The sequence below is a fragment of the Ctenopharyngodon idella genome, chromosome 15 (genome assembly GCF_019924925.1).
Source record: "Ctenopharyngodon idella isolate HZGC_01 chromosome 15, HZGC01, whole genome shotgun sequence".
Lineage (NCBI taxonomy): Eukaryota > Metazoa > Chordata > Actinopteri > Cypriniformes > Xenocyprididae > Ctenopharyngodon > Ctenopharyngodon idella.
Window position 1 is genome coordinate 2,742,780 of NC_067234.1, and position 14,721 is coordinate 2,757,500.

Here is a 14,721-nt window from a genome sequence, read left to right on the forward strand (position 1 = left end):
TGATTTTAAGCGATAATTTATAAACCTTTAAAGACAGCCCTACAGTGAGCATTTGCTTCTGCTCGAATTCTTGGTGAAAAACTACATTACCCATGATGCTGTATAGAAAATTACACCAATCAGAGAGTCAAAAAAAGCAACACACTCCAAAATAGCTCTTTAGCTACGCCCGCTCCCATGAAGCACTGCGTAATCAAATGGATCTCCCTTCGCTCTCTTTGTATATACTTGCATGTTTTTCAATAACCTATAACACATGTATGTTTTTATACATATAATCAACATTTGTAAATGATTAGTTTTATATTTCTTAATTCGATTATGCTCTTCGCAATGCTTCATGGGATTGTAGTTCTTTTCCTCAGTAAAGCTGTTAAGTACACAGTCTTGTAACTTTGTCTTTTTTGTCTGATTTTCAAAAATCAACGTTGGTAGTGTTGTGATTCACCTCGTAGCTGATTGGCTTGGTACATGGCTTATAACTCTTTAACAAAGACTATTTTAAAATCCCTATGGGAAAAATTACTTCTGAAATGAGCACTGCTGAAAAAAAGGGGCGGGCACTGTTGCACTCTATATAGTGCAACATTATCACATTGCATTTCTCTGCCCCACACTCCCCATCTCCGTTAAAGACCAGCGAGTTTTTAGGGCCAGAGTTCAAAAGATCTTTCCAGCCTGGAACCCCCTTTTCTGCAGTGAAAATGCGTGGAATAGTCCGAGAACGGACACAGGCCGGAAAACTGCACCTGAACCATGTCGATGGAAAAGGGGTATCTGTTGGTAAACAAAGAAAAGTTGTGAGGCTTACATTGATGTTCCAGTTGCAGTCCACCAAAGGAGGGTAGAAACTGGGAAAATGAGGAGAGGTGAAGTTTCCTGTGGAAGCAGTCAGTTGTTTTCCACAGCTCCCTGCTAGAAATTAATATGGGGGGAAAACAAATGGGAAAAAGTTATTATGAAACCAACATGAAACACTTTCTAGTCAATTCAACATTCTTTTTCGAGATTCAAGGCTGCTTTAAGTCAGATACTGCAAGTGTTTACAAAGACTTAATCTGAAATAGATGATGACTTTATAAAATGCTAAAGCATTTGTACGGAACGATTACAAGTTTTACCAGTCGTAGCAGGAATGGCAGTGTAAACCGCTTTGAATCCTGGTCTCCGGGTCTCATCTGTGACCAGGTTGACAAGCATGATGTTACCAGAAGAAACAACCTCAAGAGGATTTGTAGGAGGGCGAAGTCCACACTGTCTGTGATAGAAAGATGCAAGAGTGTTAGTGACAACTGTATAGAAAAGCATTTTATTATTGTATATTAGTTGTTGATTATAACCCATGAAGAGTGTATTATCAGTATGTTTGTTTCTAAAATGAAAGACGATATAACATAAATATGTGCTGCAAGTGCATTTTGTAGCGTTTAGGAGTATACAGGCCTGTAGATGACAGATGTGACCTTTAAAATATGGACTAAAGAATTATTTTATGAGAAATCTTTAAGATCATAAATTCAGTCAAAGATGTCTAAACTTTGTACCTCACTCAATCAAATAAAGGTTGCAAACTTCAATTAGAGAGATGCAATCTCTTGTGAAACTACATGACAAACAAAGTCAAATGGCTATAACCAGTTTAGCAGCCTTACTACAGAGAAAAAGAGAGGGAGGGAGAGAGAGAGAGAGAGAGACACCTGGGGCGTAAAAACTTTATTAAGAGCTGTATGGCTGTGATGCACAGAAACTCTGTGTCACCTTGGAAACTGGGCAGAGGCTGAGCAGTGTTCTGAGAATTATGTTCAGAGCCTACTGGCTTCGAGATACAGTTTGCGACCTATGGTATACACTTCGGGTGATTTGTTACATAGCATAAATAAACCAAGAAAATAAAAGAAAAACAAGTGCTCCTATACCAAAGACTGTCTTCACCCAGTGATTAGGTGACTAAAACTTGGCATGTATCTGAGAGGTGCTAGAGAGGGGTCTTAACAAGCCAATCTTCAGCTAGAAGCCTAAGGCCAACCATGAAAAATGAAACTGAATTGAAAAGTCCTGTAACCGGTGCTGAGCAATGAGGGGGCTTCGCCCTTGACGTTTAGAAGATAGTGCTATTTATCCTATACACCTTTACTTTTATTCAGTAAGGACGAATTAAATGGACCAAAGTGACAGTAAATTCTTTTGAACATTCTATTCTCAAAGAATTAAAAAAAAAAATGCTTTTCTCAAAAAATATTAAACAGCTGCAGCACTGTTTAAAACACTGATAATATGTTTTGGTATATGTTATGATAGGAAGTCAAATCTGAGGTGTGAAAGTAGCATATACTCACTTTGTGATGGCGTAAGTGCTGTCAGGACTGAGAGAGTCAAAGATGGCCACATAGTCATTGGCACAATCATCCTCAATGTGGAAGGTCCCGAATTTGACAATAATGGCATAGCCTTTAGGAGCACGAATCTGCCACTGGCATCGGGAATTAGCTGGGTAGTTCTTAGGATGTTCAGGAGACATGAATTCTTTGCTGGTAGTTTCAGCCATAAGACTGTAAAAGCATTTCTCTGACAACAGAAACAGGAAAAGTAGAAAGATCTGATCTTACTGCATGTTGGTATCTACATTCAAACTAGCTCGAGAGATACTTCAGATGAGTGTTTGTGTACTTATATTTGCCTAAATTAACAGATCCCACAATGCAATTTTTTTTTTTTTTATGGAAATTGAATTTGTGTTCTTAATATAAAAAAAACTCAAACTCAATATAAAAAACTCATACTTGCATATGAAGAGATATGTGGAAATACACAGTGACAGTTCTAGAATATTGAGGAGAAGGTCAAGAGTGCAGTAGTAACAGCCTCTTGATGATGGAGAAAATTGTACACGCTAAAACTAACATGTCTTATGAACAGTTGCATGCATTAACATTAACATCTTATCTGCTTAGGAACAGAGGGGTATAAGCTTAGCAGAAATATAAATATCAATATCAAGCAATCATAATGAAGTAAACGTAACCTTTTAATCATGTCATTTTTATACATTCTTTCAAGGGAATATTTGTGTATTTTTCTCTCTGTTGTCATGACTGACTCTTTGCTATCTTCATCAATTATCTTTTTTTTTTTTTTTTTCATTTGTGGAAAGAGCTATCTGGATTTGGATTCTGGATTCTTGATCGGATCATAGAAATTGGCTGTTGCAAAACTAAATAGAGGCATATTTGATCAATCACTGTGTAACGTCCCAACTCTAACCAAACAGACCACAAAGTAACACCCACAATGCCACCATAACCACAGAATAAAAATTGAATGTTCTGAAATCATTGTGTTGCTGTTAATTATTTTTGTCACTTCCAAGTACTCCGGCACATCTTTAACGTCAAATCTCACTGCAGCAAGTAACTAGACGAATCGAAACATGTTTTTATTTAAACTTTATATGTAAATCTACTTCTGTTTTTCTCCACTGGAGAGACCACTGATTGAACTTTAAAGTCAAAATGAAATTGATTTTTTTTTTATTTTATTCTACCATTGTTTATTATCGAAATAACCTTTCATATTAATATTAAAACAACATTACATTAAAGGTTAAGCAACATTACTGCAATAACTTCACAAGACTAAAGAAATGCTGCATTACTAAGAACAGAGCTTCCCAAACTCGCAGAGGTTCATGAGTTGATGTTACACTATGTAACTTTTGTTCAAAATTAACAAAATTTGAATAATGAGTCAATAAATCACCAATCCTTCTTCCAAAACGTGTTTTGTCACTATGGTAAGCCTATTATAAGTGTTTATATTTGGAACCTGTCGGGATGCTTTTCACTGGAAATTTTACTCGCTCATGCATGTCTCATCATATCCGTAAACAGAGAAATGTTGCGCCGCCTACCTTGATGCGTGTATGTTGTGGAAATGGCAGAGGTTAGTTGTTAACAAGTGAGAAAGGTTGAAATGGAGCAGCTAAATCTCAAACCTTCAGGGAATCAACAAAAAAAACAGAAAAAAAAAAAAAAAAACACAACAGAGGAGAGTCTGCTGGCAAAAAGAGAACGCAACAGAGCTCGTATTAAAACAACAACCAACATTGGCTTGGCTTTTCAGAGATGGTGAGAACTGAGAGATTTGAAATGTAAAAGCGATGCAGAGATGGCGCTTTTATTACTCAACAGGTGATTAAGGTATTTTATTAAACAGACAAATTGGCATATGTTTCTCTGTAACAGAGTTCATTGTAAAGCATTATCTATTGTGAAGGGTCATTTCATTATGGTTATGGCAGCGCTGTGCTGGAATTTATTTTCAAGGAAATACTGTGTCTATTAATGGATAAAGCTACAGTAAGGTCTTCAGCTAGTCAGCTTGAGATCCTTTCCATCTAAACTGATTATACACTATATTGCTGAAAGTATTGGAACAACCCTCCAAATCATTGAATTCAGGTGTTCCAATCACTTCCATGGCCACAGGTGTATAAAATCAAGCACCTAGGCATGCAGACTGCTTCTACAAACATTTGTGAAAGAATGGGTCGCTCTCAGGAGCTCAGGGAATTCAAGTGTGGTACCGTGATAGGTTGCCACCTGTGCAATAAGTCCATTTGTGAAATTTCCTCACTACTAAATATTCCACAGTCAACTGTTAGTGGTATCATAAAGTGGAAGCAATTGGGAACAACAGCAACTCAGCCACGAAGTGGTAGGCCACGTAAAATCACAGAGCGGGGTCAGCGCATGCTGAGGAGCTGCATTGTGCCAAGTGTAAAGTTTGGTGGAGGGGGGAATTATGGTGTGGGGTTGTTTTTCAGGGGTTGGGCTTGGCCCCTTAGTTCCAGTGAAATGAACACTTAATGCTTCAGCATACCAAGACATTTTGGACGATTTCATGCTCCCAACCTTGTGGGAACAGTTTGGGGATGGCCCCTTCCTGTTCCAACATGACAGTGCACCAGTGCACAAAGCAAGGTCCATAAAGACATGGATGAGCGAGTTTGGTGTGGAGGAACTTGACTGGCCTGCACAGTGTCCTGACCTCAACCCGATAGAACACCTTTGGGATGAATTAGAGCGGAGACTGCGAGCCAATATCACTGCCTGACCTCACAAATGCGCTTCTAGAAGAATGGTCAAAAATTCCCATAAACACACTCCTAAACCTTGTGGAAAGCCTTCCCAGAAGAGTTGAGGCTGTTATAGCTGCAAAGGGTGAGCCAAATCCATATTAAACCCTACGCATAACCAAAACAATGATCTGCAAAATGCAAGTTACATTGTGTACCTTTAAGCAAAACAAATTAAACCATACAAATGTCAAATTAAAATTAATAAGAATTTCACTATTTATTTATATTTTTTTTATAAAACAATACCTGCATGTTATGTGACCAATAACCGAGAGAACGATGATCATGCGACTGTGTAGTTAAATTATTGACATTTTAAATCTCAGAGTGTACTCAAAGTAAATATTTTAGGTCAAAGGGTTTGTCTGACAAAAATTTAGGAAATCCCCGATTTAAAATAAGGAAGTCGACAAAGCATGCTTTAACATTTTGAGGAAAGACAACAAACATTTAAGGCACCCACACATTACAAGATAATCGGGGCAATTTTGGGCCCAATTCTCCCCTTCCACAAGTCCTGATTATCTTGATGGTTCTGATGGTGATGTGTGTTTAGAGTAATTGAATCTGATATTCAACATGTTGAATATTTACGATCAGAAATCCTGTTTTGTGTGGGGAACCCCGAGGACAAACGTGCATGCAATCTGATTGTCACATGGAATGAAATGATACCCAATCAGAAATTGAGCTGACGGAAGACGGAAGCATAACACGACTTCATCCAAACCTTCATATTTTTGTAAAAAGCAGTCCAAACACTATTATGGCCATTTATTCTTGCCTGTCGTCCACCATGTCACGTTTGACCGCGAGTGATTTTGCAAGATTTCTTGTGTTCACAGTCAGGAATCTGGTGTGTAATGTGCTGTCTTGGTCAAATCGTGGCAATCCACACTCTATATGATTTTTTTATCGTCATGTTTGTGGTCTCTACATTTTGAAAATCTGATAAGATTTTAAAAATCTTTTAGTGTGGGCCAGCCTTTAATTGAAGTAAATGGGTCTGTTTTTTTTAATGTTGACTATAAAGCCATAAGAATTTCCCATGCAATTGCAGTTTAATACAGATAATTTAGGCATTTGTACAAAGGTGCTGTTGAAGAGCTGTACATTTGCTCTCTGTGGTTGAAAAACAGGTTTTTGAGATCTTGTGCTGTTGTGCACAGCAAGGTAAGTGGAAGGGAAAGCGAGTGAGAGACAGAGCGAGCGTGAGATGGAGGCGGGCAGGCATTTTTCAGTGAGTGACAGGAGAGAGCACGGCAACCCAGGTGGAAAATTACAGTGCAGCGGTGACTGAAATGGGACACACTTTACTCACTGGATCTGGGGTCCCTGGCCATCCGAGGGTCTGTGGCTGCAAAGAGAGAGAGAGTGAGAAAATGATGCATGCTGTACTTTTTTCAGTCTTCTTTCCTTCCATTTTCCACAGGCCTGTCAGACATTCTGTTCTTCCTCCTCCAACCCTCACCTTGACTCGACGTTCACAAATACCAGTCTCTCACCTCACTACAGCGACATGAGTCTCCGTACAGAGATATCATTTTAAGCAGGGCACTGAGGTGTCACTCAGGCCTGCTGCTCTCGTGTATATAATGCAAATGGGGACTGGAGAAGGACAGACAGTAACAGTTTTTTTTTTTTTTTTTTTTGCAGAAACAGAGAATTACTCTGTTGCATTGAGCCGCACATTGGAGGCAAGTCCCTACTGTTATCTAAAAAGTTATTAAAAAGCATCGGCACTCCTAAAGGGGCCATTTCATACATATTTCATACAAAAGGGGCATACATTTTTTTTTTATCATTGTTTTTTTCCCCTCGAGTTCATTTATATACATGTTTGCTACAGTCATAATGTAGTTTTCCACAACCATTTTCAATTTAATCTTCCTTTATTAACCTTAATTAGTGCATTGTGACTATGTGGAGCAAATATGCTCTTTCTTTATAATTAGCAATCATCTTACATGAAGCAGTGATGTCGCTGGAAGCGACTGCGACGCTCCCGAACCGTTTGCCCTCCTGTCGGATGCTCTTCTGCAGAGCTTCGATCACACGCTGCTCTGTCAGCTCTGGGACGATCTCCATGTCCATCTCAGGAACGTCAAACTGAGACCAATGATACGCTAAGGTTCCTTCACTGCAGATGCATGATACTGACATATTATTGAATGAAAGTAAAAACAACTAGATTTTTGTGGTACTTGCCCATGCAAAAAGCTAGGCTGTTGTCAGGGTGTTTCTATGCAGCTGCTAAGGTATTTGTTTATGGTTTTAAGGATGTTGCTACGCTGTTGCTAGGGTGTTCTGGGTGAAAAAAGCCCATTATCTACACTCTAAAAAAAATACTGGGTTAAAAACAACCCAAGTTGAGTTGAAAATGGACAAACCCAGCAACTGGGTTGTTTTAACCCAGCGTTTGGGTTAAATGTTTGCCTAACCTGCTGGGTAGTTTTATTTAACTCAATTATTGTTTAAAAATTACTGTATTGCTTGCTTAAAATGAACCCAAAGTATGTTGGAAATTAACATGAACAAGTTAAATAAATTAACATGTATTAATAAGTTTAATGAATACAAATTTAACAATAAACATTTATTAAATTGCTTATTAATAAATGTTCATCTTTTGATTATTGTTGCCTCTAGTAATTATGTGTCTGATTTTTCATTTCCAACCTATTTTGGGTTCATTTTAAGCCAGTCATATAGTAATTTTTAAACAACAGTTGAGTTAAATAAAACATTTAACCCAACCACTGAGTTAAAACGACCCAATTGCTGGATTTGTCCATTTTCAACCCAATTTGGGCTGTTTTTAACCCAGCATTTTTAGAGTGTATGATACTCTAATTCAGTGTAATGGATTTTTGCCCTGTTTTTATGGTCCCTAACTGTGAGCATGAGCAACTGTAATATTTCAACTGGAAATTAATAATTTGTATTCTATTAGGGTGATTTTTTTTTAACCCAGATTCTATGAGACTTGTAATTTATCTCTATCAGCGAAACCACTAGGCATTAAAATCAAGACATAAAGAATGATCTATTCTTTAATTTAAAAACTATTAGATTTAGAGAGTGTGCTATAAATTTCGCTTTATCTAGATCAGGGGTCGTTGGCTCAGCTGTACCTGAAGGCAGTGATGACAGACTTGGTATAGTATTTGGAAAGTAAAGGATCTCTGGTGAATGTATCGTTCATCTGAAAATGAAACAGTAGATTATGGTTTATCATAATTATTATTGTAAGATATAAATGGCCAATGATAGACAGTAAAAGTACAACATGTGACATATTTGCAATTCAATTTCAATATAATTGACATTTATTTGTATAGCCCTTTTCAAAATACAATCATTCCAGAAGGAAATGTTTATTTATTCATTTTGTTGTTGTTCATGAGTCCCTTGATTGTCCTGAGCAGTTAAACTGCCCAAAGTTCTTAAAGGATTAGTTCAATTTAAAATGAAAATTACCCCATGATTTACTCACCCTCAAGGCATCCTAGGAGTATATGACTTTCTTCTTTCAGACGAATACAATCGGAGATATATTAATAATCACCATGATGCTCCCAAGCTTTACAATGGCAGTGCACGAAAACCGCCTATTTGAAACTCAAAAAAGAGCATCCATCCACCATAAACGTACTCCACATGGCTCTGGGTGGTTAATAAAGGCCTTCTGAAGCGAAGCGATGCGTTTGTGTAAGAAAAATATCCATATTTAACACGTTATAAAGTAAAACAACTAGATTTCCGCCAGACCACCTTCCGTATTCAACTTAGGAAGAAAATGTAACACCTCTCGCAGTTCAAAACGCTTTTGCTACGTCCTACGCCTTCTGTATTCAACTTACGAAACAAGCGTAACTGATATGACGTCAGTTATGTTTTTTTTTTTTTTTTTTTTTTGTAAGTTGAATATGGAAGGCAGTCTAGCGGAAGCTAGTTATTTTACTTTACAATGTGTTAAATATGGATATTTTTCTTACCCAACGCTTCGCTTCAGAAGGCCTTTATTAACCCCCCAGAGCCGTGTGGAGTACGCTTATGATGGATAGATGCAATTTTCGGCTTCAAACAGCCATTGTAAAGCTTGGACGTGTCAGGATATTTATTAATATAACTTGTATTCGTCAGAAAGAAGAAAGTCATATACACCTAGATGGCTTGAGGGTGAGTAAATCATGGGGTAATTTTCATTTTAAAGTGTTTCCTTCTGGAGCATCAGTGAATGTTTGAACCGTTTGTAATAATTATGTTTGAGTCCCTCAGTTGTCCTCAGTGTGAAAAGATGGATCTCAAAATCATACATTTCCTGAAGAACACTGAGGAGTTTAACTGCTCAGGACAAACAAGGGACTCAAGAACAACCATCACAAAACAAAAAATAAAATAAAAACAGCTGTGGATCATCCAGGTAACACACAGTATTAAGAATCAAGGGTATGTAGACTTTTGAACGGGTCCATTTTTATAAATTCAGCTATTTTTTTGGTCTTGTGGAACATCTTTTATGTAAAACATCTTAGGGCTGGGCGGTATATCGAGTTTGTACGATATACCGATATATTTTTAATATACGATACGGAATGAGGAGATACCATTTATATCGGTATACAGTAGTTTTATACGAGCGCATCTGAAAAACAGCGGTGGACGACGCAGAGTACTGCTGCGGGGGAAATGCATAATACAGTTTGTCTTAAACATGAGACATGCTTAATATTAAGGGCTTTAAAAATAACTCGTTAGATTAAGATAAAAGTTAACACGTAGGCCTATCGCTTAAAGCGGCTTGCCCCGTCAGATGCTCGGACAGATTCATGTGCTGACAGATATTTGCGCTGTTTAATGCTTTTGTGATGTGGTGTTTTCCTAAGCGCATAACTTACATTTTACAGGTATATTCTCCATCTGTAAATGTTAGAAAGTCATACAAATATGGCGATTTTGCTGTCAGGAGTGGACGAGCCTTCTGCTAGCGAATCTCATTCTCTTCTAAACTTCATAGACTTCCGTGAATGAGCGCCGCCGCGCGCATTTGCGCCAAACAGACAGAGCTCAATAGAATGGGATCGCCATAATTCTGACTAAAATATACATTTTGATCAAATGTTTGTTGTTGAACAATAAATGTGCCATATGTAGAATTTTAAACCTACAAGTAAGTGTATTTTTATGATAGCAGTAACATATATATATATATATATATATATACATACATACAGGTGCTGGTCATATAATTAGAATATCATCAAAAAGTTGATTTATTTCACTAATTCCTTTCAAAAAGTGAAACTTGTATATTATATTCATTCATTACACACAGACTGATATATTTCAAATGTTTATTTCTTTTAATTTTGATGATTATAACTGACAATTAAGGAAAATCCCAAATTCAGTATCTCAGAAAATTAGAATGTTGTGAAAAGGTTCAATATTGAAGACACCTGGTGCCACACTCTAATCAGCTAATTAACTCAAAACACCTGCAAAGGCCTTTAAATGGTCTAAAAATCAGTCTAGTTCTGTAGGCTACACAATCATGGGGAAGACTGCTGACTTGACAGTTGTCCAAAAGACGACCATTGACACCTTGCACAAGGAGGGCAAGTCATTGCAAAAGAGGCTGGCTGTTCACAGAGCTCTGTGTCCAAGCACATTATTAGAGAGGCGAAGGGAAGGAAAAGATGTGGTAGAAAAAAAGTGTACAAGCAATAGGGATAACCGCACCCTGGAGAGGATTGTGAAACAAAACCCATTCAAAAATGTGGGGGAGATTCACAAAGAGTGGACTGCAGCTGGAGTCAGTGCTTCAAGAACCACTACGCACAGACGTATGCAAGACATGGGTTTCAGCTGTCGCATTCCTTGTGTCAAGCAACTCTTGAACAACAGACAGCGTCAGAAGCGTCTCGCCTAGGCTAAAGACAAAAAGGACTGGACTGCTGCTGAGTGGTCCAAAGTTATGTTCTCTGATGAAAGTAAATTTTGCATTTCCTTTGGAAATCAGGGTCCCAGAGTCTGGAGGAAGAGAGGAGAGGCACACAATCCATGTTGTTTGAGGTCCAGTGTAAAGTTTTGACAGTCAGTGATGGTTTGGGGTGCCATGTCATCTGCTGGTGCTGGTCCACTGTGTTTTCTGAGGTCCAAGGTCAACACAGCCGTATACCAGGAAGTTTTAGAGCACTTCATGCTTCCTGCTGCTGACCAACTTTATGGAGATGCAGATTTCATTTTCCAACAGGACTTGGCACCTGCACACAGTGCCAAAGCTACCAGTACCTGGTTTAAGGACCGTGGTATCCCTGTTCTTAATTGGCCAGCAAACTCGCCTGACCTTAACCCCATAGAAAATCTATGGGGTATTGTGAAGAGGAAGATGCGATATGCCAGACCCAACAATGCAGAAGAGCTGAAGGCCACTATCAGAGCAACCTGGGCTCTTATAACACCTGAGCAGTGCCACGGACTGATCGACTCCATGCCACGCCGCATTGCTGCAGTAATTCAGGCAAAAAGAGCCCCAACTAAGTATTGAGTGCTGTACATGCTCATACTTTTCATGTTCATACTTTTCAGTTGGCCAAGATTTCTAAAAATCCTTTCTTTGTATTGGTCTTAAGTAATATTCTAATTTTCTGAGATGCTGAATTTGGGATTTTCCTTAGTTGTCAGTTATAATCATCAAAATTAAAAGAAATAAACATTTGAAATATATCAGTCTGTGTGTAATGAATGAATATAATATACAAGTTTCACTTTTTGAATGGAATTAGTGAAATAAATCAACTTTTTGATGATATTCTAATTATATGACCAGCACCTGTATATATATTGCTAATTAGTCTGTGCTTTTGTTTTTATTTTAATTTTTAGACTAGTGAATAACTTCTGCTTTAAAAAAGCATTATTTTTATTTTTAGATTGTAATGTTACAATGTTAAAATGTAAAGTAACTTTCTCTTTTTTGCACATACTGTAGGCCTATTAGTGTGCCAGACTACATGGTTACATTCACTATATTTGTATTAATATAAACTCTGTTTGTAGGACAACATTAGGCAGGATGTTAAATTAAGATTTTTAAAAAGTAAATACAGATTATTTTTTTTCTAAATCCAAATACAATAATGTAGAGAATACCAAGATATATACCGAATATCGCCATTTAGCCAAAAAATACCGAGATATGACTTTTTTGCCATATCGCCCAGCCCTAAAACATCTTATTCAGGACAGTACTAAATAAAAAATAACATGCATTTTGTATGATCCCTCTTATTTTGTTAAAATAATTTGCAGATTCTGCAAGGGGTTCACAAACTTTCAAGCAGCACTGTATATATAATGCTAGAAAAACACTATACGACCCTGCCTGTTGAGTGTTGAGTCAGAAATTAATGATCACACATGCAACATACTGACTGCTTTGTCAGAAAATAATCAGTAACTGTGTCATGAGTCTTTGAAAATAAATACACCACGACAGAAAACAACAACAGGTTGCCACTCACTGCCATGAGCATAAAGACATATTTACCCACTGTATCAGAGGCAGGTTCTTTTCTGTTAGCTAGGTGCATAAATGCAAAATATCAAGCTTGTGATATATTGCATCCCAACAATGTGTAAATGCCCTTTGTTGTGGCATCTATGCCACTTTAGATTATGCATCATGGCATCTTTGCAGTATAAAGGCACTTAAAGACTTCAATTACCGTACTTAAGCTATAAAAGTCTATGTACTGATTATATATATATATATATATATATATATACACACATATACATACATATACACACAGTGGCAAGAAAAAGTATGTGAACCACTTGCAGAATATGTGAAAACGTGCAAAATTTTAACAAAATAAGAGAGATCATACAAAATGCATGTTATTTTTTATTTAGTACTGTCCTGAGTAAGATATTTTACATAAAAGATATAATCCATAAGACAAAAAAAATAGCTGAATTTTTTAAAATGACCCAGTTCAAAAGTTTGTGAACCACTGATTCTTAATACTGTGTGTGGTTACCTGGATGATCTACGACTGTTTTTTTATGTTGTGTGATGGTTGTTCATGAGTCCCTTGTTTGTCCTGAGCAGTTAAACTGAGCTCTGTTCTTCAGAAAAAAATCTCCAGGTCCCAAAAATTCTTCAGTTTTCCAGCATCTTTTGCATATTTGAACCCTTTACAACAGTGACTGAATGATGTTGAGATTCATCTTTTCACATGGAGGACAAGTGAGGGACTCAAACACAACTATTAAAAAAGGTTCAAACATTCAATGATGCTTCAGAAGGAAGCATGATGCATTAAGAGTCGGGGGGTGAAAACTTTTGAACAGGATGAAGAGGTCCAAATTTTTCTTATTTCGCTTGAAATCATTTCTTTTATATCATATCATTTTTTTTTCATTTAGTACTGCCCTTCGGAAGCAACAGAAAATACTTGCATGTTTCCCGGAAGACAAATTAAATACAATTTACCTTGATCTTCAAATTCCAAATGTTTTCACCCCCCATCTATTAATGCATCATGTTTTTTTCTGGAGCATCAGTGAATGTTTGAACCTTTTTTATTAGTTGTGTTTGAGTCCCTCAGTTGTCCTCAGTGTGAAAAGACAGATCTCAAAATCATTCAGTCACTGCTGTAAAGGGTTCAAATATGCAAAAAATGCTGGAAAACTGAAGAATCTGCAGGACCTGGAGATTTTTTCTGAAGAACAGAGCTCAGTTTAACTGCTCAGGACAAACAAGAGACTCATGAAGAACCATCACAAAACAAAACTCAAAATACAGATGATACAGTGAATCTCTAGTGCTCATTGTGAAGAGGACAGAAAACAACTGATCTTTCGAATTTAGAATAAAGGATCTCAAAAGGAAGTCAAAGTTCCCAGAACACTCATAAACACTGTCAGCGGAGGAAAGTCTGAGAACAACAAAAACACTCACAATTTCTTCCAGGTCCTTTGCCACTTGTTTGAATTCTGTACTTTCAGGGTTCTCATATACTGGGCTGTACTCCGGTTTGAGAAGCTTAATTTGTCCGCTGTAAACCAGCGTGGATGGGCTGTATTGTTTAGATGTGGATTCTAACTCTAATTCTTTGCTCCTGACTGAGAGAGGGAAAGATGTTATTAATTAAAATAGTAGAATTGTACACTACCATTCAAATGTTTGGGTTCAATTTTTTTTTTTTAAAAGAAATACTCAGCAAGGACGAATTAAATTGATCAAAAGTGATAGTAAAGACATTTATAATGTTACAAAAGATTTCCATTTCAAATAAATGCAGTGTTTTTTTGTTTTGTTTTGTTTTTACTATAAAAATAGATACATCAGATCAGTTCATGATAAAGTTTTTGATAAAGGTTGACCATATAAGAGACCCAAAACATTTGAACAGTAGTATAGGTGTGCAACCTTCTTGATTTAAGAGCAAGTTTGCTAGAGACAATTGTTGAAGCTGTTTACCAACAAAAAGCCACACGAGAAATCCGACCACTGCAGCCACTACCAGCAGGGAAACGACGACCCCCACGGCAATGCTCGTCTTTCGTGA

The 14,721-nt window shown here is 37.2% G+C and overlaps 1 protein-coding gene across 3 annotated transcripts in view; it reads right to left on the minus strand.

Annotated features, from left to right (window-relative positions):
- Positions 1 to 14,721, minus strand: part of st14 (ST14 transmembrane serine protease matriptase) — a 48,449-nt gene that overhangs the window by 12,519 nt on the left and 21,209 nt on the right. For 2 of the 3 annotated variants that reach the window (XM_051861559.1, XM_051861557.1), the window contains exons 2-9: positions 14,634 to 14,721; positions 14,112 to 14,275; positions 8,272 to 8,342; positions 7,105 to 7,277; positions 6,459 to 6,494; positions 2,337 to 2,565; positions 1,122 to 1,258; positions 812 to 915 (exon numbers count right to left, since the gene is read on the minus strand). The exon at positions 14,634 to 14,721 is cut by the window's right edge and continues 60 nt beyond it. In XM_051861559.1, coding sequence (XP_051717519.1) covers positions 812 to 915; positions 1,122 to 1,258; positions 2,337 to 2,565; positions 6,459 to 6,494; positions 7,105 to 7,277; positions 8,272 to 8,342; positions 14,112 to 14,275; positions 14,634 to 14,721 — 1,002 coding nt within the window. The remainder of the gene's footprint in view (positions 1 to 811; positions 916 to 1,121; positions 1,259 to 2,336; positions 2,566 to 6,458; positions 6,495 to 7,104; positions 7,278 to 8,271; positions 8,343 to 14,111; positions 14,276 to 14,633) is intronic. The other variant, XM_051861558.1, reaches the window with a different exon arrangement.